General features: G+C 47.2%; 1 protein-coding gene across 6 annotated transcripts in view; it reads left to right on the top strand.

Annotated features, from left to right (window-relative positions):
• Window positions 1–25,770, top strand: part of GLS2 (glutaminase 2) — a 285,083-nt gene that overhangs the window by 255,344 nt on the left and 3,969 nt on the right. For all 6 annotated transcript variants that reach the window (XM_063952557.1, XM_063952563.1, XM_063952561.1 and 3 more), the window contains 2 exons: window positions 22,642–22,718; window positions 22,819–22,882. In XM_063952557.1, coding sequence (XP_063808627.1) covers window positions 22,642–22,718; window positions 22,819–22,882 — 141 coding nt within the window. The remainder of the gene's footprint in view (window positions 1–22,641; window positions 22,719–22,818; window positions 22,883–25,770) is intronic.

A 25,770-nucleotide genomic window follows, 5' to 3' on the forward strand; every position in this document is an offset into this window, starting at 1 on the left:
GCTTGGATCAGCTCATGCAGTTATCCATCCGGGTGGATAGACGGCTGAGAGAGCGTAGGCTTGAAAGGGAGACTGAGATTTCCTTCCTTCCCAAGGGAACCTCAGACTCTGAGGAGCCTATGCAGATTGGGGCTACCCGCCTCTCCTCGCGTGAGAAGACGCGGAGGAGACAGCAGGGGTTGTGTTTGTACTGTGGGAATAAAGGTCATGTGGTAGTATCATGCCCAGAAAAGCCGGAAAACTTCAGGGCCTGAGGGTGATGGGAAATATCCTGTCAGGCCAGAAGTCAGAATTTCCCAAGAAGACTTTTATCATTCCGGTGACCTTGAAGATCCTCGGTCAAACTGTCAAGACTGAGGCCTTTGTGGACAGTGGGGCCGACGGGGTTTTTATGGACCGCCAATTCGCCCTGAAACACTCTGTTCCCTTAGTACCCTTGGCATCGGAAATTGAGATTTGTGGGTTAAACGGGGAACCATTATCCCAAGGTAAAATTACCTCTTGCACTAGCCAGATTTCTTTGTTTATTGGAGCCACACACTCTGAAAAATTGTCCTTTTATGTGACTGTCTGTACTTTTGCCCCATTGGTGTTGGGGTTACCCTGGTTAAGGGCCCACAATCCTCAATTTGACTGGGTCTCTGGGGAGATTCTTAGTTGGGGTACTGATTGTTTCAGGAGTTGCTTGAGCCTTCCAGTCAGGCTCTCGCAGCTAAGTTTGCCAGGATTGCCAGGGTGTTATGCAGATTTTGCGGACGTGTTCTCCAAAAAAGTTGCAGAGGTACTACCTCCCCATCGCCCCTATGACTGTGCCATTGATTTGTTGCCAAATGCTAAGCTTCCCAAGAGCAGGTTGTACTCCCTGTCACGTCCTGAGACTCAGGCTATGGCAGAGTACATTCAGGAGAACTTGGCTAAGGGATTTATCAGACCTTCACAGTCTCCAGTTGGGTCGGGGTTCTTCTTCGTGGGTAAAAAGGACGGTTCGTTGCGACCCTGCATCGACTTCAGGGAATTGAACCGTATCACGATTAAAAACTCATACCCACTGCCTCTCATTTCGGTCTTGTTTGACCAGCTTCGTACTGCCACCATTTTTTCTAAGATTGACCTACGCGGTGCGTACAATCTAATCCGAATAAGAGAGGGGGATGAATGGAAGACTGCCTTTAATACCCACTCAGGGCATTATGAATATTTGGTGATGCCTTTTGGGCTCTGTAATGCCCCGGCAGTCTTCCAGGATTTCATGAATGATGTGCTCAGGGAATATTTGGATAGATTCTTAGTTGTATACTTAGATGACATCCTAATCTTCTCCCATTCCCTGGAGGAACATCGGAAGCATGTACGCTTAGTCCTCCAGAAACTCAGAGACCACCGGCTTGGGGCGAAGCTGGAGAAGTGCGAATTTGAAGTTCAGCAAATCGCATTTCTAGGATATATTATCTCCCCAGAAGGTTTCCAAATGGAGGGTTCCAAGGTACAGGCAGTCCTGGATTGGGTGCAGCCCACTAGTTTGAAGGCGCTTCAGCGTTTCCTGGGCTTTGCGAATTTTTATAGACGATTTATCGCTGGATTTTCGTCTATAGTGGCGCCCTTGGTGGCACTCACTAAGAAAGGGGCGGATGTTGCTCACTGGTCTTGTGAGGCTAAAGCGGCTTTTGCCCGTCTCAAAAGGGCATTTGTTTCGGCCAAGGTGCTGCGACACCCAGATCCAGAGCGTCCTTTTGTGGTGGAGGTGGATGCCTCTGAGATGGGTATTGGGGCAGTGCTTTCTCAGATGGGAGTGTCTGATAATCGCCTTCATCCCTGTGCTTACTTTTCCCGTAAATTTTCGCCTGCCGAGATGAATTATGACGTGGGTAACCGGGAATTGTTGGCTATTAAGGATGCACTCGAGGAGTGGAGACACTGGCTTGAGGGGGCTAAGTTTGTGGTCTCAATTCTCACTGACCATAAGAATCTGGCATATTTAGAGTCAGCGAAGCGTCTCAATGCCAGGCAGGCACGATGGGCTTTGTTTTTTGCTCGCTTTAATTTTTTGATAACATATCGCCCTGGGTCAAAAAACATCAAGGCTGATGCGCTCTCGCGGAGTTTTGCTCCAATCCAGGAGACCACCGAGGAGCCGTTGCCCATTGTTTCCCCATCATGTATTAAAGTGGGCATTACCCAGGACCTCTTATCATTAGTCCTTAGAGCACAGGAGCAGGCTCCTCCAGACCTTCCGGTAGGTCTTTTGTTTGTGCCTCCTAGGTTAAGACAGCGAGTGTTCCTGGAATTCCATGCCAAGAAGTCGGCAGGTCACCCGGGTATTGCCAGAACTCGGGAGTTGCTATCTAGGGCGGTGTGGTGGCCCTCGGTGGCTAAGGATGTGGATCAGTGGGTTCGGGCATGTGACATCTGTGCCCGAAATAAGACTCCTAGAGGGGTTCCTGTTGGCCCATTACATCCACTCTCTATCCCATCTAAGCCATGGACCCACATTTCAATGGATTTTGTGGTGGACTTGCCCAAATCCTCGGGGATGACAGCCATCTGGGTTGTCGTTGACAGGTTTTCGAAGATGGCGCACTTCGTTCCACTGGTTGGGCTGCCATCAGCCAGACGCCTGTCTGAATTATTTATGCTGCATGTTGTGCGTCTCCACGGGTTGCCACTTGATGTGGTCTCTGACCGCGGATCCCAGTTTGTGGCCAAATTCTGGAGGGCATTTTGTTCCGATCTCCAGATTTCTGTCAGCTTGTCGTCAGGCTACCATCCGCAGTCTAATGGGCAGACTGAAAGGGTGAATCAGTCCTTGGAGCAGTTCCTCAGGTGTTATGTCTCCAAGTGTCAGACTGACTGGGTTGCTCATCTGTCCATGGCGGAGTTTGCCTATAACAACGCGGCTCACTCTGCTACAGGGATCTCTCCCTTCCTTTGTGTGTATGGGCATCATCCTAAGGCCAATTCTTTTGACCCCCTGGACTCCACGCCTGGTGGTTCCTCTGTGGTTTCGGTCCTTAGAGGTATTTGGCGGAAAGTGAAGAAAGCCCTTGTGTCTGTGTCATTAGTGACCAAAAGGGTTTTTGATAAGCGGAAAAGACCCTGCAGCTTCAAATTAGGAGACTTCGTCTGGTTGTCTACCAAGAATTTGAAGTTGAGACAGCCATCTCATAAGTTAGGGCCCCGGTTCATCGGCCCTTATATGATCACCAGGGTTATCAATCCGGTGGCATTTCAGTTAGATCTGCCCCGTTCTTTGGGTATCAATAAAACATTTCATTGTTCCCTTTTAAAACGGGCGATTAGTAATCCTTCTTCCAGTGGAAGACCTTCCCCTCTTCTGATACGTGGCCAGAGGGAGTTTGTTGTTGAAAGGATTCTTGACTCCAAGGTGGTTCGGGGTCGGCTGTCATTTTTGGTGCACTGGAAGGGGTATGGCCCGGAGGAGCGGTCGTGGGTGCGCAGTTGTGATCTTCATGCCCCCAGACTGATACGCTCTTTCTTCTCGCAGTTCCCCGATAAACCCGGTGGTAGGGGTTCTTTGACCCCTCGTCAGAGGGGGGGTACTGTTAGGGTCTCCTGCCCTGTGCTGCCACGTCGTCATGGCAACCGGGAGACAAGTGCTAGTGGAGTAACCTGAGCGCAGCTGATACTCCGGTTCGGGTCTTTTGCTGTGCAGTGGTTATAGGCTCTGTGCACGGCAGGGAATCCGGTGCTGGTTTTTGTGCTCACAGTCTGTGAGGTCTGAGTGGGGCGTGGACAGCACCTGCTTTATAAGGCCTCTTTTCAGGGTAAGCAGATGCTGCTGAATCTTTGTTGGTTAGTCAGTTCATGAAAGTTAGCCAGTACTGTGTAGCTTTGTATTTGTTTGTTGCTTACTGCAAATAGGCCTGGGGATTTGGTATTACACTCTGCCAATCCAGACCTAGCAGTAAGACTGGAGTCAGTCGTTTAGCTTGCTGGGGTTCTGTTACTACTCTGTGAACTTAGCAAGTTTGCGGCTGTATTCTAAGACTTGCCTGTCTAATCCTGTCTCACTGTGCTAGGTGTCAGGGGTCAGTTTAGTGGCAGTAAGCTAAAACCTGTGCACTGCAAGTGAGAAATAGGATTGTGGAGACTCTCCTTGTGTCTATCATTCCATCTCTGACCAAGGAGTTTACTGCCACACCCGTTGGTAACCCTTTAGGGTTTTGCTGTTGCCCTTAGCAACAGCATTTCGGGTTCTCTACGTATTAAAACACAACATCTTGCTTTTTCCATCTGTGCAGTTCTAATACAAGGGAGATACCGAGTTCCTTAGCCTCTGGGCTTCTCTGTTCACTTTGTGTGTATTTTGTTACCCTACTACCTTCTGTGTACGTTATGTCATATTCCCCAGTTTGTCTGTGAGTCCATTTGTTTTGCATAACAGTTCAAACACCAGTACATTCCTGCAGACACTGGAGTGCATAACAGTTCTGACACCAGTACTTTCCTGCAGGCACTGGTGTGCATAACACACAGACACTACTTACTGACACACAGCACGGATAAACTTATTGACACAGATTTCACTTACTGACACAAACACACTGACAGTCACACTTTCTGACACAGACACACTTACTTACTGACACACCTTACTGACACGAACACTTGTTGACACAGACACACTTCCATACACCCTTTAATGACAGACTCCCCTTACACAAACACACTGACAGTCAGACTTACTGACACAGACAAATTTACTGACACAGACACTACTTATTGGAAGATACTGACAGACACCCCTTACTGACACAGATACAACTTACTGACAGACACCACTTACTGACAGACACCCCTTACTGATACAGATGCACCTTACTGACACATATACCCCTTACTGACACACACACTTAGTAACAGACACCACTTAATGACCGATACCCCTTACTGACACACACACTTACTGACTCAGACACCACTTACTGATAGACACTACTTACTGACACACACAACACAGATAAACTTACTGACAAAGACACCACTTACTGAAATAAGGGGAGAGGAGACCCCCCCGGGCGTTGTGTGTGCAGTTTCTCGATGGGTGTGTTGCACGCCTGCTCGGCTCTGATATCCATGACAGTGACAACATCCTCGGGCATGGCTCTCCTCACAGGCCCTACCCCTCTTTCATCCAGCATCTGATTGTAGTGGGAATGATAAGCAATAACTGTGGATGGGCCAAAGAGTGTAGCTTCGGATGGAATGGGGGCAGAGCTACCAATTGGCCTGTGGGCAGAGCTTCAGACGGGTCTAAGAGTGGAGCCTCAGGCAGATTCAGGCCAGGGCAGAGTTTCAGAAAGGCTGTGGGGTGATCGGGGCTTCAGCTGGCTGGTTCGGGGTCGGGGCTACTTCAGGCAGTAGGGACATGAGTGAGCTGAGCTGCTGGTGGTTACAGGATTTTCTGCAGCGGGGTACACTGTGTTCCACAGGGAATACATTGGGGGTGTAGAGATGGATCTTGATCCAGAGGCACCAACAGGCTAAAGCTTTAGACTGTCCCTGGATGCATTGCGGGGCCTCCTCTATATAACCCCGACCGCCGGCTTACCGACAGTGTGGCGAGCGCAAATGAGCTCCTTGCGGGCTCGCTGCGCTCGCCACGCTACGGGCATGGTGGCGCGCTATGCGCGCCACGCTATTTTATTCTCTCTCCAGGGGGGTCGTGGACCTCCACGAGGGAGAATAAGTGTCGGTATGCCGGCTGTCGGTATGCCGGCTGTCGGGATTCCGGCGCCGGTATACTGTGCGCCGTTATCCCGTCAGTCGGCATACTGAAGACCACCCGACTTCAAGGGTTGCAGCACTTCATATCTCAGTGTGACATAATGTACTGTGGCTCCATCACCTCCCCAGCGGCGTCACATACTCCCGCTGGCTCTGTTCCCGGGTACTTGCCGCGGAGGCGCTCCGGTTCCTAGGCACACCACCACAGACGCTCTCCTGGATCGCGTGGCTGCTTGTAAGGGAGGAGGTCAGAGGGTACCCCAGGTGGGTCCCGCCATTAAATTGCGTTCCGGTCGCGGTCTAAGGAGACGGACCGCAACGCTGGAGTGGACATTGTGGCCGTGCAGGGACCCCACTATCCACCAGGGCATAGGAGTACAGGTCGGATAATACATTTATTAATTGTTAATAAGGCTCCGTAGTACCTGGTGGTGAGGACCAGCATAGGGGATAAAGCGCTTGACCTGTAGCCCCTCCCCAGCTCCAGGCGCCATCTACTACTGGTGTTCCCACCCTGGAGCTGCCTCACACTCTCCCTCACTACCTGACTGAGACTTTGGGCGCCATCTTATTACAGTAGCTGCGACTGGTCTCCGGGACTGCAGGGCAAGGTCTCCTCTTTAAATCCACCTGATTTATCAGTGCTGTGATTCTACAGACACTTAAGCATTCTACATGTCATTTTAAGCCAGCGTTAGTTAAGAACAAGTGTACCTCTACCAGAATATATTGTACAAGTATTCTGATCTATACATCCGGTCTCAGACCGCGCATTGTATTGTATATATATATATATATATATAGCAGCTGATGTCGGATCGGCACTCTCCTGAAAGCGGAATATTGTTGCTCCGGTGCCCTCTGGAGAAATTCATACAAGTGACAGGCTGTATAGCAAACAGCGGCACTCAGAGACTGACAAAGCCAAAGTAAGGTGCTAGTGCTTTTATTCCATGGCTGGTGGTTCCAACGTTTCGGGGCACGCAAGCCCCTTTTTCAAGGTGAGCCAAATACAAAGTGAAATGAACAATACAAAAAACTTTTACCTTTATGGTGAGAAGGACCCACGTGTGGGAAGGGCAGCAGCGTCCGGGGGAGCGTGGAGCTTCCGTCCCGGATCTGATGACGTGAAAGTGCCGCGGTCACGTGACGTCCAACGCGTCTCAGGCCGCCGCGTTGCCATGGCATCATGACGCTTAATGATTGTCATGGATGTCTGGAGCAAACGCGGGTGTCGGGGTCGCGGAGGAAGCGTGACTTGGGCTGGGGGTGTGCAATTAGTGCTGTCATGTGTTAAAAACAGAGAAGGAACATTACTGATGTGCTGTCATTAAATTAAACAGATCATTAAACATAAACGAAGACCTGGGATAATGGCATCACTATAGTCTGTCAGTTAGTTGATCCAAATATTCTATATATTTCTGATTGGCTGTACACTAGCATAGTAAAAACAACAACCATCGATCTGATACGCAAATAAAGGGTAAATGCTATAAGACAGACGTAAGTCACTAAGGTAAGAGTTTTAGAAATGGCATGGTGGTCCAGAGCCAGAAGTGTGAAAGTTGAAAACGTCCATTTTAGTCCTGGTAAGAACCAATGGGGAGAGTAATTACTTAAAAGACACTCCATTGTATTCTGTCGTTGAGACCTTTCGGTTTCACGGTGTCCAATTTGTACATCCAGGTTGCTTCGCGTCTGAGTAAGGTAGCTGCTCTATCTCCACCTCTTAGGTTGATAGGAATGTGGTCGATAATTTGAAATTGCAGGTCCTTCGATGTGTGTTGTTTATCCACATAGTGCCTAGCGACAGGTTGTTCAGACTTTTTTGTTAGTAATGCCGCTTTTAAAGCAGACCTGTGCAGAGCAAAGCGTTCCCTGGCATTGCGTATGGTTTTACCCACATACTGATATTTGCATGGACAGGTAATTAAATAGACTATATGTGTCGTAGTGCAGGTAAGTACATGCTTGATGTTATAGGAAGTGCCTGTCGAGGTGGATTTGAACTTTGAGCCAGTAATCATTGTTTTACATGTCTCACAACCTAAGCATTTGTAGCAGCCTGCTGCTTTAGTTAAAAAATTAGAGGTTGGCACGGAGTCGAACCCTGTAATGTCTGGGTGTACCACGAAGTCTTTGATACTTCTGCCTTTTTTATAACACATCATGGGCCTTTTCCTCCGTAACCCGGTTAGATTTTTATCAGTAGAGACTATGGGCCACAGTGCTTTGAGGGCCCGTGGAATCACTGCACTGGATGTGTTATATTGTGACACAAATGGTATGATGTCCTGGTTCTTCTTGGTTGTGGATATTAGGAGTTGGTCTCTGTTTGTGGTTGAAATTCTTTGTTCATCTTCAAGTAGTAATCTACTGTCGTAACCTCTCTCCTTGAACCTTTCAGTGACATCCTTCAGAGTGGATTCAAGTTTGGCAGGATCGCTGGTAATTCTGGCTGCCCTGATGTATTGAGACTTAGGAAGCCCCTTCTTAAGGGCTATGGGATGGTGGCTGTTGTAGCGTAAGAGGGTATTTTTGTCAGTGGGCTTGTGGTACACTTCAGTGTATATCACGCCTTCCCTGATGATGACATTGACGTCCAGATAGTTTAATTTGCTCGGGTCACACTGCGATGTGACTCTGATAGGGGACCGTCTGGTGTTGATAACTTCAATAAACCTCTCAAATCTTTCTTTACCGCCGGTCCAAAGTAAAAATACATCATCAATGTATCTGGAATAATGTAGAATATATTGTGTGTATTCATCACTGTTAAAGAACATTGCCTGTTCTTCCTCTAACATGAAGACGTTGGCAAACGAGGGGGATACATTGCTGCCCATGGAGCAGCCACTTAGTTGCCGGTAGAATTTTCCGTCAAATAGAAAATAATTACGGATCAATGTTAATTCAAGTAGTTGAAGAAATAAGTTATGATTAAAATTTTTCATGTTAGATTTAATTAAGAATGATCTCATTGCCGCTAGCCCTTGATCGTGCGGAATGCTGGTATACAGGCTGCAAATATCCACCGTACAAATGATGGTCTCCATGGGTACCGTGCCAACGGTTTTGAGTAGATTTAAAAAGCTGGTGGTATCCTTGATATGATTAGGTTGTTCCAGAATGAGTGGCTGCAATATACTGTCCAGAAAGATGGAAATGGGCTGGTAAAGTGCTTTGTGCGCGGAAATTATGGGCCTGCCAGGAGGATGGTCCAAACTTTTGTGTATTTTGGGAACTAAGAATAACAAGGGAACAACAGGGAAGTCTTGTTTGAGAGCTTTACATAGTTTACTGGTTATTAAGCCTGTGGTACATGCTGAGTCGAGGATGTTGTCCACTTCGACTTTAAATTGTTTGGTTGGGTCAGCAGCCAGTGCTTCATAGACTGACGTGTCACCCAGCTGTCGATATGTTTCGTGTTTATAGTCACTCAAATTCATAATGACTATTCCGCCCCCCTTATCGGCGGGGCGGATTACGATATCCTTGTAAGTGGCCATCTTCTTCAAAGCTTTGAATTCAGAGCGTGACATGTTGCAATGATGGCTCTGATTAGCATGGGTGTATTTCGTCATGGATTCATCCAGTAATCTTGTGAAGGTCTTTATCGATGGATTGGACGATGGTGGATCGAATTTGGAAATTCGGACAGAATTAATGAAGGTCTGATGCGGTTCCAAACTAGTAGCTGGTGCCTGATCTTGAAAGTGCTCTTGTAGGCGGAGTTTGCGGGTAAATTTATGAAGTTCAGTTTGCCAGGTCAATTCATCAAATTCATTTGTGGGGACAAATGAAAGGCCATGATTCAACACTTGGATTTCTAGTGTAGTGAAATCTCGATCGGAGAGATTGTAAATCATATTAACTTTTTGTTGTTTCTGGAGCCTTTTGTTTTGTTGTCCCCTGCGGGTGGGCGTCCTCTGGTTTTTGCGCCTGCCCCTGTGGCAGGCTTTGCCCCTAAAGGGGGCTCTTGGGATTCAGGGGGACCTTCTGAGTCCGCTAGGACAAAATCGCTGTCGCTATTAGAGGTGACGTTATCTTTCTGTCTTTCTTCCCTTCGCTTTCGCCAGCTGAATCTTGATCGATAATTGTATGGCTTATGTTCTCCGGGTTCCCCCCCGGAAAGCCATCGGTAGACTCGATTCGTTTCGTAGTCTTCTTGGACTGTCAGTTGTTTGACCCGTTTGAATTTGATTAACTCCTTTTTATGATTGTCGCAGGCCGTTTGTAATTTCTTTATGGATGCTTGACTGCTATCCATGGTGAGCAATGAATGATGCTCAAGTTCAAAGGACTGGATCTTTTCCCTGGTGATTTTTAGTTCCCTGCCGGCTTCCTCCACCACCAGCAGCATGAGATCCATGCTGCATTTATTAAGGATTCCTGTCCAGCGGTCACAGAAGTCTGCATTGAATCTTCCAATTGTGGGAACGTTGCGAATGTGAAAGCCTCTGGGTATCATCTTTTCACGGTAGTAGTTGGACAGAGAGATCCCGTGCATCAGATAGTCCACTTCTCTTTTTTTCAGTTTGAGTAGTTGGTGGTAGATATCGTCCATGCAGAGCTCTTCGTCAGCAGGGGTAAGTCCCTCAGTGAATAGCAGTCGGTCGGCATCTGCGCTCGTGAAGCTGTATAGTTTGGCCTGGTTGCTGGATGTAGCTCCGCGTGCCGTAGGTAGTGACATATTGTGCCAAGACCCCTAATTGATCCAGGCTTGTAATTAGAAAAAAAGTGCAAGAGTGCGAGATATTCCAAAAGGCAGGAACGATCTTCCTTATAAAGTGCAGGTGATGTAAAAGTGCTACAGTGCAAAAGGTGCTGTGCTGGACTTCTGTGGTTCGTGCTCATCACAAGGTAACAGGAAGAATCAAGGTTAAAAAGTCTCACGTGTTCAGAGTTTGGGGGTGCCTTATCCCAGATGGACGGCAGCAACAATGGTGCTGGAGTCCTGTAGGTAGAAGCTGATGTCGGATCGGCACTCTCCTGAAAGCGGAATATTGTTGCTCCGGTGCCCTCTGGAGAAATTCATACAAGTGACAGGCTGTATAGCAAACACCGGCACTCAGAGACTGACGAAGCCAAAGTAAGGTGCTAGTGCTTTTATTCCATGGCTGGTGGTTCCAACGTTTCGGGGCGCGCAAGCCCCTTTTTCAAGGTGAGCCAAATACAAAGTGAAATGAACAATACAAAAAACTTTTACCTTTATGGTGAGAAGGACCCACGTGTGGGAAGGGCAGCAGCGTCCAGGGGAGCGTGGAGCTTCCGTCCCGGATCTGATGACGTGAAAGTGCCGCGGTCACGTGACGTCCAACGCGTCTCAGGCCGCCGCGTTGCCATGACTCTAGTGATGCCATTATCCCAGGTCTTCGTTTATGTTTAATGATCTGTTTAATTTAATGACAGCACATCAGTAATGTTCCTTCTCTGTTTTTAACACATGACAGCACTAATTGCACACCCCCAGCCCAAGTCACGCTTCCTCCGCGACCCCGACACCCGCGTTTGCTCCAGACATCCATGACAATCATTAAGCGTCATGATGCCATGGCAACGCGGCGGCCTGAGACGCGTTGGACGTCACGTGACCGCGGCACTTTCACGTCATCAGATCCGGGACGGAAGCTCCACGCTCCCCCGGACGCTGCTGCCCTTCCCACACGTGGGTCCTTCTCACCATAAAGGCAAAAGTTTTTTGTATTGTTCATTTCACTTTGTATTTGGCTCACCTTGAAAAAGGGGCTTGCGCGCCCCGAAACGTTGGAACCACCAGCCATGGAATAAAAGCACTAGCACCTTACTTTGGCTTCGTCAGTCTCTGAGTGCCGCTGTTTGCTATACAGCCTGTCACTTGTATATATATATATATATATTTCTCTAACGTCCTAAGTGGATGCTGGGGACTCCGTAAGGACCATGGGGAATAGCGGCTCCGCAGGAGACTGGGCACATCTAAAGAAAGCTTTAGGACTAACTGGTGTGCACTGGCTCCTCCCCCTATGACCCTCCTCCAAGCCTCAGTTAGTTAGATTTCTGTGCCCGACGAGAAGGGTGCACACTAGGGGCTCTCCTGAGCTTCTTAGTGAAAGTTTTAGTTTAGGTTTGTTATTTTCAGTGAGACCTGCTGGCAACAGGCTCACTGCATCGAGGGACTAAGGGGAGAAGAAGCGAACTCACCTGCGTGCAGAGTGGATTGGGCTTCTTGGCTACTGGACATTAGCTCCAGAGGGACGATCACAGGTTCAGCCTGGATGGGTCCCGGAGCCGCGCCGCCGGCCCACTTACAGAGCCAGAAGAGCGAAGAGGTCCGGAAAAATCGGCGGCAGAAGACGTTCCTGTCTTCAATAAGGTAGCGCACAGCACTGCAGCTGTGCGCCATTGCTCTCAGCACACTTCATACTCCGGTCACTGAGGGTGCAGGGCGCTGGGGGGGGCGCCCTGAGACGCAATAAAACACGATAAAAATACCTTACATGGCAATAAATGCATCACATATAGCTCCTGGGCTATATGGATGCATTTAACCCCTGCCAGAATATACAGAAAAACGGGTGATAAGGCCGCCGAAAAGGGGGCGGAGCCTATCTCCTCAGCACACTGGCGCCATTTTCCCTCACAGCTCAGTTGGAGGGAAGCTCCCTGGCTCTTCCCTGCACTACAGAAAGGGTTAAAAAAAGAGAGGGGGGCACTAATTAGGCGCAGTATTAAAACATACAGCAGCTATAAGGGGAAAAACACTTATATAAGGTTATCCCTGTATATATATATAGCGCTCTGGTGTGTGCTGGCATACTCTCCCTCTGTCTCCCCAAAGGGCTAGTGGGGTCCTGTCCTCTATCAGAGCATTCCCTGTGTGTGTGCTGTGTGTCGGTACGTTTGTGTCGACATGTATGAGGAGAAAAATGATGTGGAGACGGAGCAGAGTGTCTGTAACAGTGATGTCACCACCTAGGGGGTCGACACCTGAGTGGATGTACTGTTGAAAATTACGTGACAGTGTCAGCTCTGTATAAAAAAACAGTGGTTGACATGAGACAGCCGGCTACTCAGCTTGTGCCTGTCCAGACGTCTCATAGGCCGTCAGGGGCTCTAAAGCGCCCGTTACCTCAGATGGCAGATACAGACGCCGACACGGATACTGACTCCTGTGTCGACGGTGAAGAGACAACCGTGATTTCCAGTAGGGCCACACGTTACATGATTGAGACAATGGAAAATGTTTTATACATTTCTGATAATACGAGTACCACCAAAAAGGGGTATTATGTTCGGTGAGGGAAAAACTACCTGTAGTTTTCCTGAATCTGAAAAATAAAATGAGGTGTGTGATGATACGTGGGTTTCCCCCCAATAACAATTGATAATTTCTTAAAAAGTATTGGCTGTATACCCTTTCCCGCCAGAGGTTAGGGTGCGTTGGGAAACACCCCCTAGGGGGGATATAGGCGCTCACACGCTTGTAAGAACAAGGGCTCTACCTTCTCATGAGATGGCCGCCCTTAAGGATCCTGCTGATAGAAAGCAGGAGGGTATCCAAAAATGTATTCACACACATACTGGTGTTATACTGCGACCAGCAATCGCCTCAGCCTGGAGGTGCAGTGCTGGGTTGGCATGGTCGGATTCCCTGACTGGAAATATTGATATCCTAGATAAGGATAGTATATTATTGCCTATAGAGCATTTAAAAGATGCATTTCTATATATGCATGATGCACAGCGGAATATTTGCCGACTGGCATCAAGTATAAGTGCGTTGTCCAATTCTACCAGTAAAATGGTCAGGTGATGCGGATTCCAAACGGCATTTGGAAGTATTGCCTTTAAAAGGGGACATTTGGGGTCGGTCTTTTAGACCTGGTGGCCACGGCAACAACTGGGAAATCCACGTTTGTACCCCAGGTCGCCTCTCAAAATAAGACGCCGTATTATCAGGCGCAGTCCTTTGTTGGCAAGCGGACAAAAGGTTCCTCTTTTCTGCTCGTGACAGAGGGAGAGGAAAAAGGCTGAAGAGATTACCCAGTTCCCAGGAACAGAAATCCTTTCCCGCCTCTGCAAAAGCCCTCAGTATGACGCTAGGGCCTTACAAACTCAGACACGGTGGGGGCCCGTTCTTAATGAATTTCAGTGCGCAGTGGGCTCACTCGCAAGTAGACCCCTGGATCCTTCAGGTAATATCTCAAGGGTACGTATTGAAATTCGAGACGTCTCCCCCTCGCCGTTTCCAAAAGTCGGCTTTACCGACGTCTCCCTCTGACAGGGAGGCAGTTTTGGAAGCCATTCACCCAGCAGGTGATAATCAAGGTACCCCTCCTGCAACAGGGAACAGGGTATTATTCCACACTATTGTGGTACCGAAGCCAGACGGCCCGGTGAAACCGATTCTAAATCTAAAATCTAAAATCTTTGAACACTTACATACAGAGGTTCAAATTCAAGATTGAGTCACTCAGAGCAGTGATTGCGAACCTGGAAGAAGGGGACTACATGATGTCTTGGGACATCAAGGATGCTTACCTTCATGTCAAAGTTTACCCTTCTCACCAAGGGTACCTCAGGTTATGGTACAGAACTGTCACTATCAGTTCAGACGCTGCCGTAGGGATGGTCCACGGCACCCCGGGTCTTTACCAAGGTAATGGCCGAAATGATATCCCTTCGAAGGAAGGGAATTTTAGTTATCCCTTACTTGGACGATTCCCTGATAAGGGTAAGATCCAGGGAACAGTTGGAAGTCGGTGTAGCACTATCTCAGGTAGTGTTGCGGCAGCACGATTGGATTCTCAATATTCCAAAATCGCAGCTGGTTCCGACGACTTGTCTTCTGTTTCCTAGGGATGTTCCTGGACACAGTCCAGAAAAAAAAAAAAAAAGGTGTTTCTCCCGGAAGAGAAAACCAGGGAGTTATCCGAGCTAGTCAGGAACCTCCTAAAACCGAACCAAGTCTCAGTGCATCAATGCACAAGGGTTCTGGGTAAAAATGGTGGCTTCCTACGAAGCAATCCCATTCGTTAGATTCCACGCAAGAACTTTCCAGTGGAACCTACTGGACAAATGGTCCGGGTCGCATTTTCAGATGCATCAGCGGATAACCCTGTCACCAAGGACAAGGGTATCCATCATGTGGTGGTTGCAGAGTGCTCATCTTCTAGAGGGCCGCAGATTCGGCATTCAGGACTGGGTCCTGGTGACCACGGATGCCAGCCTGCGAGGCTGGGGAGCAGTCACACAGGGAAGGAATATCCAGGGCTTAGGGTCAAGCCTGGATACATCACTTCACATAAATATCCTGAAGCTAAGGGCCATTTACAATGCTCTAAGCTTAGCAAGACCTCTGCTTCAAGGTCAGCCGGTGTTGATCCAGTCGGACAACATCATGGCAGTCACCCACATAAACAGACAGGGTGGCACAAGAAGCAGGAGGGCAATTGCAGAAGCTGCAGGGATTCTTCGCTGGGCGGAAAATCATGTGATAGCACTGTCAACAGTATTCATTCCGGGAGTGGACAACTGGGAAGCAGACTTCCTCAGCACGACCTCCACCCGGGAGAGTGGGGACTTCACCCAGAAGTCGTCCACATGATTAAAAAACTCGACAGGTATTGCGCCAGGTCAAGAGACCCTCAGGCAATAGTTGTAGACGCTCAGGTAACACCGTGGGTGTACCAGTCAGTGTATGTGTTCCCTCCTCTGCCTCTCATACCCAAGGTACTGAGATTGATAAGATGGAGAGGAGAAAGCACTATATTCGTGGCTCCGGATTGGCCAAGAAGGACTTGGTAACCGGAACTTCAAGAGATGCTCACGGAGGATCCGTGGCCTCTACCTCTAAGAAGGGACCTGCTCCAGCAAGGACCCTGTCTGTTCCAAGACTTACCGCGGCTGCGTTTGACGGCATGGCGGTTGAACGCCGGATCCTGAAGGAAAAAAGGCTTTCCGGATGAAGTCATCCCTATCCTGATCAAAGCCAGGAAGGATGTAACCGCAAAAACATTATCACCGCAATTGGCGAAAATATGTTGCGTGGTGCGAGGCCAGTAAGGCCCGACGGAGGAAATTCAACTGGGTCGATTCCTACATTTCCTGCAAACAGGAGTGTCTATGGGCCTGAAATTGGGGTCCATTAAGGTTCAAATTTGCGGCCCTGTCAATTTTCTTCCAAAAAGAACTAGCTTCAGTCCCTGAAGTTCAGACGTTTGTAAAAGGGGTACTGCATATACAGCCTCCTTTTGTGCTTCCAGTGGCACTTTGGGATCTCAATGTAGTTTTGGGTTCCAAAAGTCACATTGGTTTGAACCACTTAAATCTGTGGAGTTAAAATATCTCACATGGAAAGTGGTCATGCTGTTGGCCCTGGCCTGGGCCAGGCGCGTGTCAGAATTGGCGGCTTTATCCTGAAAAAGCCCTTATCTGATTTTCCATTCGGACAGGGCGGAATTGAGGACTCGTCCTCAGTTTCTCCCCAAGGTGGTTTCAGCGTCTCACCTAAACCAACCTATTGGTGGTGCCTGCGGCTACTAGGGACTTGGAGGCCTCCAAGTTGCTAGACGTTGTCAGTGCCCTGAAAATATATGTTTCCAGGACGGCTGGAGTCAGGAAAACTGACTCGCTGTTTATCCTGTGTGCACCCAACAAGCTGGGTGCTCCTGCTTCTAAGCAGACTATTGCTCGTTGGATTTGTAGTACAATTCAGCTTGCACATTCTGTGGCAGGCCTGCCACAACCAAAAATCTGTAAATGCCCACTCCACAAGGAAGGTGGGCTCATCTTGGGCGGCTGCCCGAGGGGTCTCGGCTTTACAACTTTGCCGAGCAGCTACTTGGTCAGGAGCAAATACGTTTGTAAAATTCTACATAATTAATATCCTGGCTGAGGAGGACCTGGAGTTCTCTCATTTGGTGCTGCAGAGTCATCCGCACTCTCCCGCCCGTTTGGGAGCTTTGGTATAATCCCCATGGTCCTTACGGAGTCCCCAGCATCCACTTAGGACGTTAGAGAAAATAAGAATTTACTTACCGATAATTCTATTTCTCATAGTCCGTAGTGGATGCTGGGCGCCCATCCCAAGTGCGGATTGTCTGCAATACTTGTACATAGTTATTGTTACAAAAATCGGGTTATTATTGTTGTGAGCCATCTTTCAGAGGCTCCTCTGTTATCATACTGTTAACTGGGTTCAGATCACAGGTTATACGGTGTGATTGGTGTGGCTGGTATGAGTCTTACCCGGGATTCAAAATCCTTCCTTATTGTGTACGCTCGTCCGGGCACAGTATCCTAACTGAGGCTTGGAGGAGGGTCATAGGGGGAGGAGCCAGTGCACACCAGTTAGTCCTAAAGCTTTCTTTAGATGTGCCCAGTCTCCTGCGGAGCCGCTATTCCCCATGGTCCTTACGGAGTCCCCAGCATCCACTACGGACTATGAGAAATAGAATTATCGGTAAGTAAATTCTTATTATATAACTAGTCCAGTGCAGTTTTATTGTCTGACTAATTATCTGCATTGTCACTGTGACTGTTTGTGCCTGTATCTGCTGTGTGAATTTCACTTTCAGTGTATCACATGCTATAGCTATCACTGTATTCTGTACCCTAGGGGACTAGGTGCGTCAGGGTCTATTATATAGTGCTGCGCAGTATTTGCAGTTAAGTGTATTTTATTGTGTATTTCAGTCACCTCATACAGCATTTATTCTCTGCTTGTGTTTTGCATTTTCTGACACATAAATAGGGGATTTATTTGCAGGTATTATATGTCTGGCTATATCTTATTGTTACGCTCTAAGGTTACATTCATTATAATATCTACCACAAAGGGCGGGAAATCCGTGTATGCTCCTGCATCATGCAATGCATGCACCAAGGATTTGCCTGAGGGGGAAGTTTTGAAGGATGGTCTGTGTAATATGTGCCATACATCTCCCAGCCAGCCCACTGCTTCTGTAACCAATCAGGAACCACCTTGGGCGGCGTTCTCAAATATGCTTGTGACACGCTTTACGCCCCTGTGGAACCTCCTGTGCCATTGCAGCCACATATTGTCCCTATGGTAAATCCGCCCTGGGCGGATACTCTGTCTACCCAGATACAACAATTGAATCAGTCTTTGGTTAGACAAAAACCTACCCCACGCCCCTCTGTGGTCAAGGGGTCATCTAAGCGGGCCACCTCCTCACAATCCACTAATATCTCAGATGATACTTCTGATAGGATGAGAAGTATACTGATCTTTCAGACACAGATACAGTTGATTCTGACGAGGAAACTACAATGCAAGTTGATGTCCCTGACCTAGTGGAGGCTATTAAGCTGATTCTACAAATCGATGATGATGTAGATCCCAGTACTGCGTCTAAAAAGCCTGATAAATTTAAACGTCAGAAGGTAACTAAAGTAGTCTTACCACACTCTGACCATTTGGTAGACATACGTCAGGAACCCTGGTCATCTCCAGAAAATAAATTCTCCCTGTCTAAAAAGATGCTAGCTCGTTATCCTCTCTCCGCTGAGTTGTGTAACAAGTGGGAAAATCTGCCGCCGGTGGATTCCCATGTCACCCGTCTTGTGGTGTCATCTACTCTGCCTGTCAAAACTGTCACCTCACTGATGGAACCAACAGATAAACGTGTTGAAGGATGCCTGAAGTCTATTTACTCCCTTACAGGTGCTGTACATAGACCCACTATTGCTGCCTCCTGGGCAGCAAAAGGAATTGATGCATGGGTTCAGGCTATAGAGGAAGAGCTGCCTCAGGATATATCTGTCTCATATTGCCATTGCCCCCCACTCCATTCAGGAGGTGTCCTCTGAGGCAGCTGTGATGGCGGCCAAAGCGTCGACTACGTCCATCCTGGCTCGCCGAATTCTGTGGATGGGTCATGGAAGGTGGACCTGGACTCCAAAAAGACCTTGGAGGTGCTCCCTTTTAAGGGAGACAGCTTATTTGGGGAGGATCTGAATAAGATTGTAACTGACTTAGCCGCTGCTAAGACTGCGTTTCTCCCAAATACTAATCCTTCAGCACAGAAGGCAAAGAGTACCACTTTTCGTTCCTTTCGACCTCAAGGGAAAGCAAAAGGTCAGGCACACACAAGACAAGCTTGTGCTCCCAAAACCACTAAGCCCAAAGCAAAACAATCCTGGGCTGCCCGTCAGCCTGCTTCCAAACAAGACAAGCCTGCTGCATGATGGAGCGGGCCTCCCCCTGGAGTATCCCAGGGTGGGAGGCCGACTTCTGCAATTCACCCAGGTCTGGTTAAAGACCACTTCAGACGCATGGGTACGAGAAGTCGTCTCTCACGAGTACGCAGTCTCTTTCAAGAGATGTCCCCCTCGCCAATTCCGAATGACGGTTATCCCTTCGGACCCGTTGAAGGCGCAAGCTCTACACCTGGTTGTGCGTTCCCTCCTGGATACAGGAGCGGTAGTGCCGGTACCCCTGTCCCAGAAAGGCGGAGGATATTACTCGACCCTGTTTCTAGTCCCGAAACCCAATGGGTCTTTCCGGCCTATACTCAACCTCAAATCACTGAACAAATTTGTGAGAGTGTCCAAGTTCCGTATGGAAACGCTGCGCTCGATTGTACTGACCATGGAACCCGGAGATTATATGGCATCCCTGGATATACAAGATGCCTCTCTGCATATACCTATTGCCATATCGCATCAGCAATATCTGCGGTTTGCTATTGGCAACCTTCATTATCAGTTCCGGGCTCTGCCGTTTGGAATGGCCATGGCCCCTCGGATCTTTACTAAGGTTATGGCTGTGATGACGGCTCATCTGCGTCGTCAGGGAATCAGGATCCTGCCGTATCTGGATGACTTGCTGATCATGGTGAACTCCCAAGATGTCCTCCTCAGTTATCTACAACTTACGGTAAACTTCCTACAAGCCCACGGGTGGCTCGTCAACTGGAAGGAGTCCTCACTGGTCCCTGCTCAGAGCATGGTGCACCTGGGGGCACTGCTGGACACACACAGCCAAAGACTGTTTCTGTCTCCAGAGAAAGTCCTGAAACTTCAGGACAGGATCAGATACTTCCTCTCTCGCGCAAGAGTGTCGATACACTCGGCGATGCAAGTACTAGGCCTCATGGTGTTGGCTTTCGACATGGTAGAGTACGCTCAATTTCATTCCGTCCTCTACAGAGGTTAATCCTGTCCAAGTGGGATGGCCTGTCTCATCGGATCAGGTCTCAAATTATCTCCTTGACTCCGGAGGTTCGCCTGTCACTGAACTGGTGGCTGCAGGACCAACAGTTGAGAAGGGGCTGTCCCTTCTGGATCCCCAACTGGGTCCTACTGACTACAGACACAAGTCTGAGGGGTTGGGGCACGGTGCTGGAGCAACACTCTCTCCAGGGTCGGTGGACCAAGGAGGAATCTCTCCTCCCGATACACACACTGGAATTGCGGGCAGTGTTCAATGCTTTGACTCTTGCCCTGCCTCTGATACAGAACAGGCCTGTTCAAGTACAATCAGACAATGCCACCACGTGGCATACATAAACCATCAAGGCGGCACTCTAAGCCACATGGCAATAATGGAAGTCTCAAAAATCCTTCGTTGGGCGAAACACCATCTGCCAGCAATATCGGCAGTGTTCATTCCGGGAGTCCTCAACTGGGAAGCGGATTTCCTTGGTCATCAGAACATGCACGCCGGAGAGTGGAGTCTTCATCAGGAAGTCTTTCAACTCCTAGTGGACACGTGGGGTCTACCAGATGTAGACATGATGGCGTCACGACACAATCACAAAGTACCGGTCTTCGGATCAAGAACAAGGGATTCTCAAGCAGCGTTCGTGGACGCACTGGAAATTCCATGAAACTTTCGGCTGCCCTACATGTTCCCTCCAATGTCACTTCTGCCCAGGGTACTATGGAAGTTCAAGCAAGAAGGAGGAATACTGCTTCTAGTCGCTCCAGCGTGGCCCAGAAGGCATTGGTTCTCAGACCTACAGGGTCTATCGATAGAGCGTCCTCTTCTACTTCCTCAACGCCCAGACCACCTCGTTCGGGACCCTTGTGTCTACCTGGACCTGGCCAGACTGGCTTTGACGGTGTGGCTCTTGAAGTTTCATTTCTGAGGGCCAAAGGATTCTCAGAGGTGGTTATTCACACTATGCTAAAGGCAAACCAGCTTCTGCACGGATTTATTATCGGGTCTGGAAGTCTTACTTCACCTGGTGTGCTGCTAAGAATTACGATGCCTACAAGTTTAGTACTTCCAAGCTTGTGGCTTTTTTGCAACAAGGCCTGGATTTAGGATTTCATCTGGCCTCCCTCAAGGTTCACATATCTGCCTTGTCGGTGTGGTTTCAGAGAAAAATTGCATCTATTCGTGACGTTCATACATTCACTCAGGGCGTACTTCGGATTCAGCCTCCCTATGTCCCTCCTGTGGCTCCATGGGATCTGTCTGTTGTCCTGAATGCCCTGCAAGAGTCTCCATTTGAACCTCTTGAGTCAGTGGAACTTAAATGGCTCACAGCCTTTTCTTATTGGCTATTGCCTTTGCCCGAAGGGTATCGGACTTAGGCGATTTGTCCTGTCGTCCACCCTTTTTGATATTTCATTGTGACCACGCAGTTCTCCGAACTCGTCCCAGTTATTTGCCTTGCGGTGGTGTCCTCTTTTCACCTTAACCAAAAGATTGTGGTTCTGGCGTTCATCTCTTCTGACTTGTCTTTCAAAGAGCGGTCTTTGGATGTGGTAAGGCTCTCTGTGTTTATGTGGAGAGGACAGCCTCTATCAGAGGGTCAGATACTCTTTTTGTACTTTTTGGTTTCCACAAACGTGGCTGGCCTGTGAATAAACAGACCGTGGCCAGATGGATTAGAATGGTGATTGCACAAGCTTATGTGCAGGCTGAGCTTCCGGCTCCTGCTGGTATTAAGGCCCATTCTTTTCAGTCTGTTGGACCTTCTTGTGTGGCCTGCCGTGGCGCGTCCGCAGAACAATTGTGCAAGGCGGCTACATGGTCCTCAGTGAACACGTTCATTAGGTTCTATGCCTTTAATACTTCCGCCTTCTAGGATGCTTCCTTTGGACGCAGGGTTCTTATACCCACTAAGGTGCGTCCCCTCCCTTGAGGAACTGCTTTAGGACATCCCCGATGTATTCGCTGTGGAACACAGTGTACCCCACTGCAGAAAAGGAGATTTATGGTAGACTTACCATAGTTAAATCTCTTTCTGTGAGGTACACTGGGTTCCACAGGGCGCCCACCCTGATGCACTTTCTTTTTTGGGTTTGTATGGCATTAGCCGATAGTCCCTTCTCCTGTCGTGAAAGCGTGGTTCTATGTGACTAACATCTGCCTTCTCTTTTACCTACTTCTGCATTGGACATATGAAGTTCTGCAGCCCTTGAAGTCTTCTAAATAGCTTTTTCAGGGCTGCCTGGCGCAGCCCCCCACTGTTAAGTGACCTGCTTATGAAGGCACCAACTCTAAAACTGAGTGCACAGTGCCTGGAGGCGGGGTTATATAGAGTAGGCCCCGCAATGCATCCTGGGACAGTCTAAAGCTTTAGCCTGTTGGTGTCTCTGGATCAAGATCTACCTCTACACCCGCGATGTATTCTCTGTGGAACTCAGTGTACCTCACAGAAATAGATTTAACTATGGTAAGTCCTACCATAAATCTCCTTTTTTTCCTATCAACACTGGCTACACTGCATGGGTTCCTGTGGGCCTATTTTCAATGGGGAGCCTGGAGCTGCAGCTCCATCCACCCCATTGTTAATGCGCTCCTGCCTCAAGATTACCGTTACAGAATGGCATGTATAAGCTAACTTTGGGCTGTATTCTTATTTTTGTGATTAATATTTTAAAAGTTGGTTTATGACTATGCATTTTATGAATCTCCGCTCTTAATTCTAGAATTGCTCTGTCTGCCATAAGCATGGATCAAACAGATTATGACTCTAGGACAGCCCTACATGTGGCAGCTGCTGAAGGTAAGTAAGATGGGGATAAAAGGCCAGGACAGACAATTCTGAGATAATAAAAATGCAGTGGCTTTTGCTCATTTTTTTTACTTGTATTTTACTCTACCAGGACATTTGGATGTGGTCAAGTTCCTCACAGAAGACTGCAGAGTTAACCCATTTATAAAAGACAGGTAAGATCATGAGGGTTTTTATATTCTGTCTCTACACTAGGATTTTCAGTCGACCATCGATGGTTAGTCAATGGTTTATCCATCGATGGCAAAAATACTGTATGATGGTTCTCTTCCATCTATTAAAAAACAATAGGAAAGAAAAGAACACTCTTTGTTGGGTGCACTCAAATCAATGTAAGTTGTACATTCATGTGATCAATAATTTTAAAATATAACCTTTATTAATTCTTATTAAAATTGATGAAAAAAACAAAGTAGAATCCATTTGCATATATTTGATACTCTTTTGTGCATGTTTTTACCAATGTTTACAAATAACTGCAATCATAAAACAAAGAACAAGAAAAAAAGAGAAACCAGTCATGATTCAACTTCTATTATTATGTGACAGTCTTTAAATGGCTCACCATTGCCATAATATCCAGTTCAACGCGGTGACCAACAACACACTTTATATTTGTATGGTACATATACAATCGATTTGAAAGTGTGAAGATTCGGCATCCAGTGTTACACAACAGGTTTGCACATGGATATATTTAACAATTGGTTATTACTTATTGGAATCCATCATCCAAATAAAACACATAAACATAACAATCATGTATCAAGGTTTTATATATACAGTTACACCCAATTGTATTATAATGGAAAAATACGTATTTCCCTAGTGCACATACACATAGTGTTTATGCCAATTTTCACCTGTAGATACCACTCTAACCTAGTGGTTCTTTACCACCTTTCTGGCTCTCTCTCATCTGATCATGATCTGTGGGTTACAGGGTCTTCTTATCTGTGCTAGTGTGCACTCATCCATAGCATGCTGCTGCTGAGCATTTTTAGTGATATTTCTGTAGTTAAATATGTTTGTTTAATAAGAGTATCTGGTGTCTGTAATTATTTGGTTAATGCTGTAATGGTATGGAAAACAGCACATCCAATAAATATAAGTAGTTCCTACAAGACACAGACGTCCAGTGTTTACAATAAAATAACATTTAATACACAGAAATCATAATTTATTTATATGTTTAGTGATGAATTCACACAAGGTCAAATTGCATTTAAAATGTATTGCATAGACATCACATTGACCATGTATATTGTGAGTGAGAAGAGAAGAAAAGAAGTATCACAGCGAATACATATTACAAAAAAGAAACCCCATATTGCAGACAGCAATGTTGGTATCAATAATATTTATTTATGTATTTATTACAAGTTATTTATATAGCGCACACATATTCCGCAGCTCTTTACAGAGAATATTTGACCATTCACATCAGTCCCTGCCCCAGTGGAGCTTACAATCTATACAGGAGTGTTTCTACAGAGGAGGGGGCCTGTGTGCATATCCGGATGGGCACCCTCCTCTGAACGGCGCTGTAGACTCCGGTATTGTGCCAGAGTTTACTGCGCATGCGCAGGTCTCTGGAAACATGGCGTCCGCCATGATCCGGAGACTAATTTGGCTACCACGCATGCATGGCGGCCATTTTGGTGTCGATTTCCGCCACGATCGCTGCGCCCGCTGCAGTGTGTGCAGTGTGGGCCCATGTGCACCGCACACATTGCACCCATTATAGAAATGTTAATGAATCTATATTCCCTACCACATGTACACATACACACATTCACACTAGGGTTATTTTTGGTGTGATCCAATTAACCTACCAGTATATTTTTGGATACTTGCAAAACTTTCCAAAATATATTGTTACTAATGTTATATACAAATATCTCACAACAAGTGTTTAAGCATAGATACACCCATTTGTGGAACTAGACACGTTTTTTGGGCAAAGTATGACACGCCCCCAAGAAACACACTCTGCTTGATGTGGATCTTCTGACCACCAGGTGTCACTGCAGAGCCCTCACCTTCGTGTAGCATTAGATTGTAATTGTATTTGTTTTTATCATTAGCCAGTATTTATACAGCATCTAATTATTTCACAGTCCTGAACACAATGAAGTATACGGGTAGTGTACCTGGTTTTATATAGATTTTGAACACAACTATAGGGAAGCAAACCATTTTAATCAACAGAAGAATCCTTTAGAATGTTAGCTCTTGTGAGCAGGATCCTCTTCCCTCATGTTCATTTACGTCTCTTACTTAAACTACTTTCTATTCCATACTCCCTTCAACGGCACCAAATCCCTCGGTTTTCTGTCACAATGATACCTATGTCAGTGTTGTCTGCTGACACAACTGTGTTTACATACACTGTACTTGTCCTATATTGTCTTTAACTGTAAGTCACTGTTTTCTTGTTTTGCTTACTTGTTTATGGACTCTGCAATTGGGCACTGTGGATCCCTTGTGGTGCCATATAAATAAAGGATAATAATAACAATCATAATAATATGTATAAAATGTTTACTATTAACACAGAGATAATAATCTTCCCTCCTTTTAGAGTCTACACCTCAAATATCCCTATCAACAGCACCCCTATTGCCTCAGTTTCCCATACCTGATGCCTGTTTGTCACCCTTTACTCCGCCCTCTTTAGTAATCCTCACACCGTGGGGTAAATTTACTAAGAATCGTATTTTCCCGTTTGAGGTCAAAGTTCAATCACGAATGACATCGAAAGTGTAAATATGCAACTTTTTGAACTGATTACGACTAATTTACTAAGCTGCCGTATTCTGCATTTTCGGTTTTTCCGATGTCGATGTCATTTGTTTTTTTAGGCAGTGTTTTACGTGAGTGACTTGTAAAACACTGCCGACTTTAATACAATGAATCTCGGCCGGATCTGAGAGATCCGTGCAGGGCTTCATTGTGCACCTTGTAAAAAAAAAAAAAAATGTTTAAACTTTTAAAAAAAATTTGCGTGGGGTCCCCCCTCCTAAGCCAAACCAGCCTCGGG

Source organism: Pseudophryne corroboree, chromosome 2 (genome assembly GCF_028390025.1).
Source record: "Pseudophryne corroboree isolate aPseCor3 chromosome 2, aPseCor3.hap2, whole genome shotgun sequence".
Lineage (NCBI taxonomy): Eukaryota > Metazoa > Chordata > Amphibia > Anura > Myobatrachidae > Pseudophryne > Pseudophryne corroboree.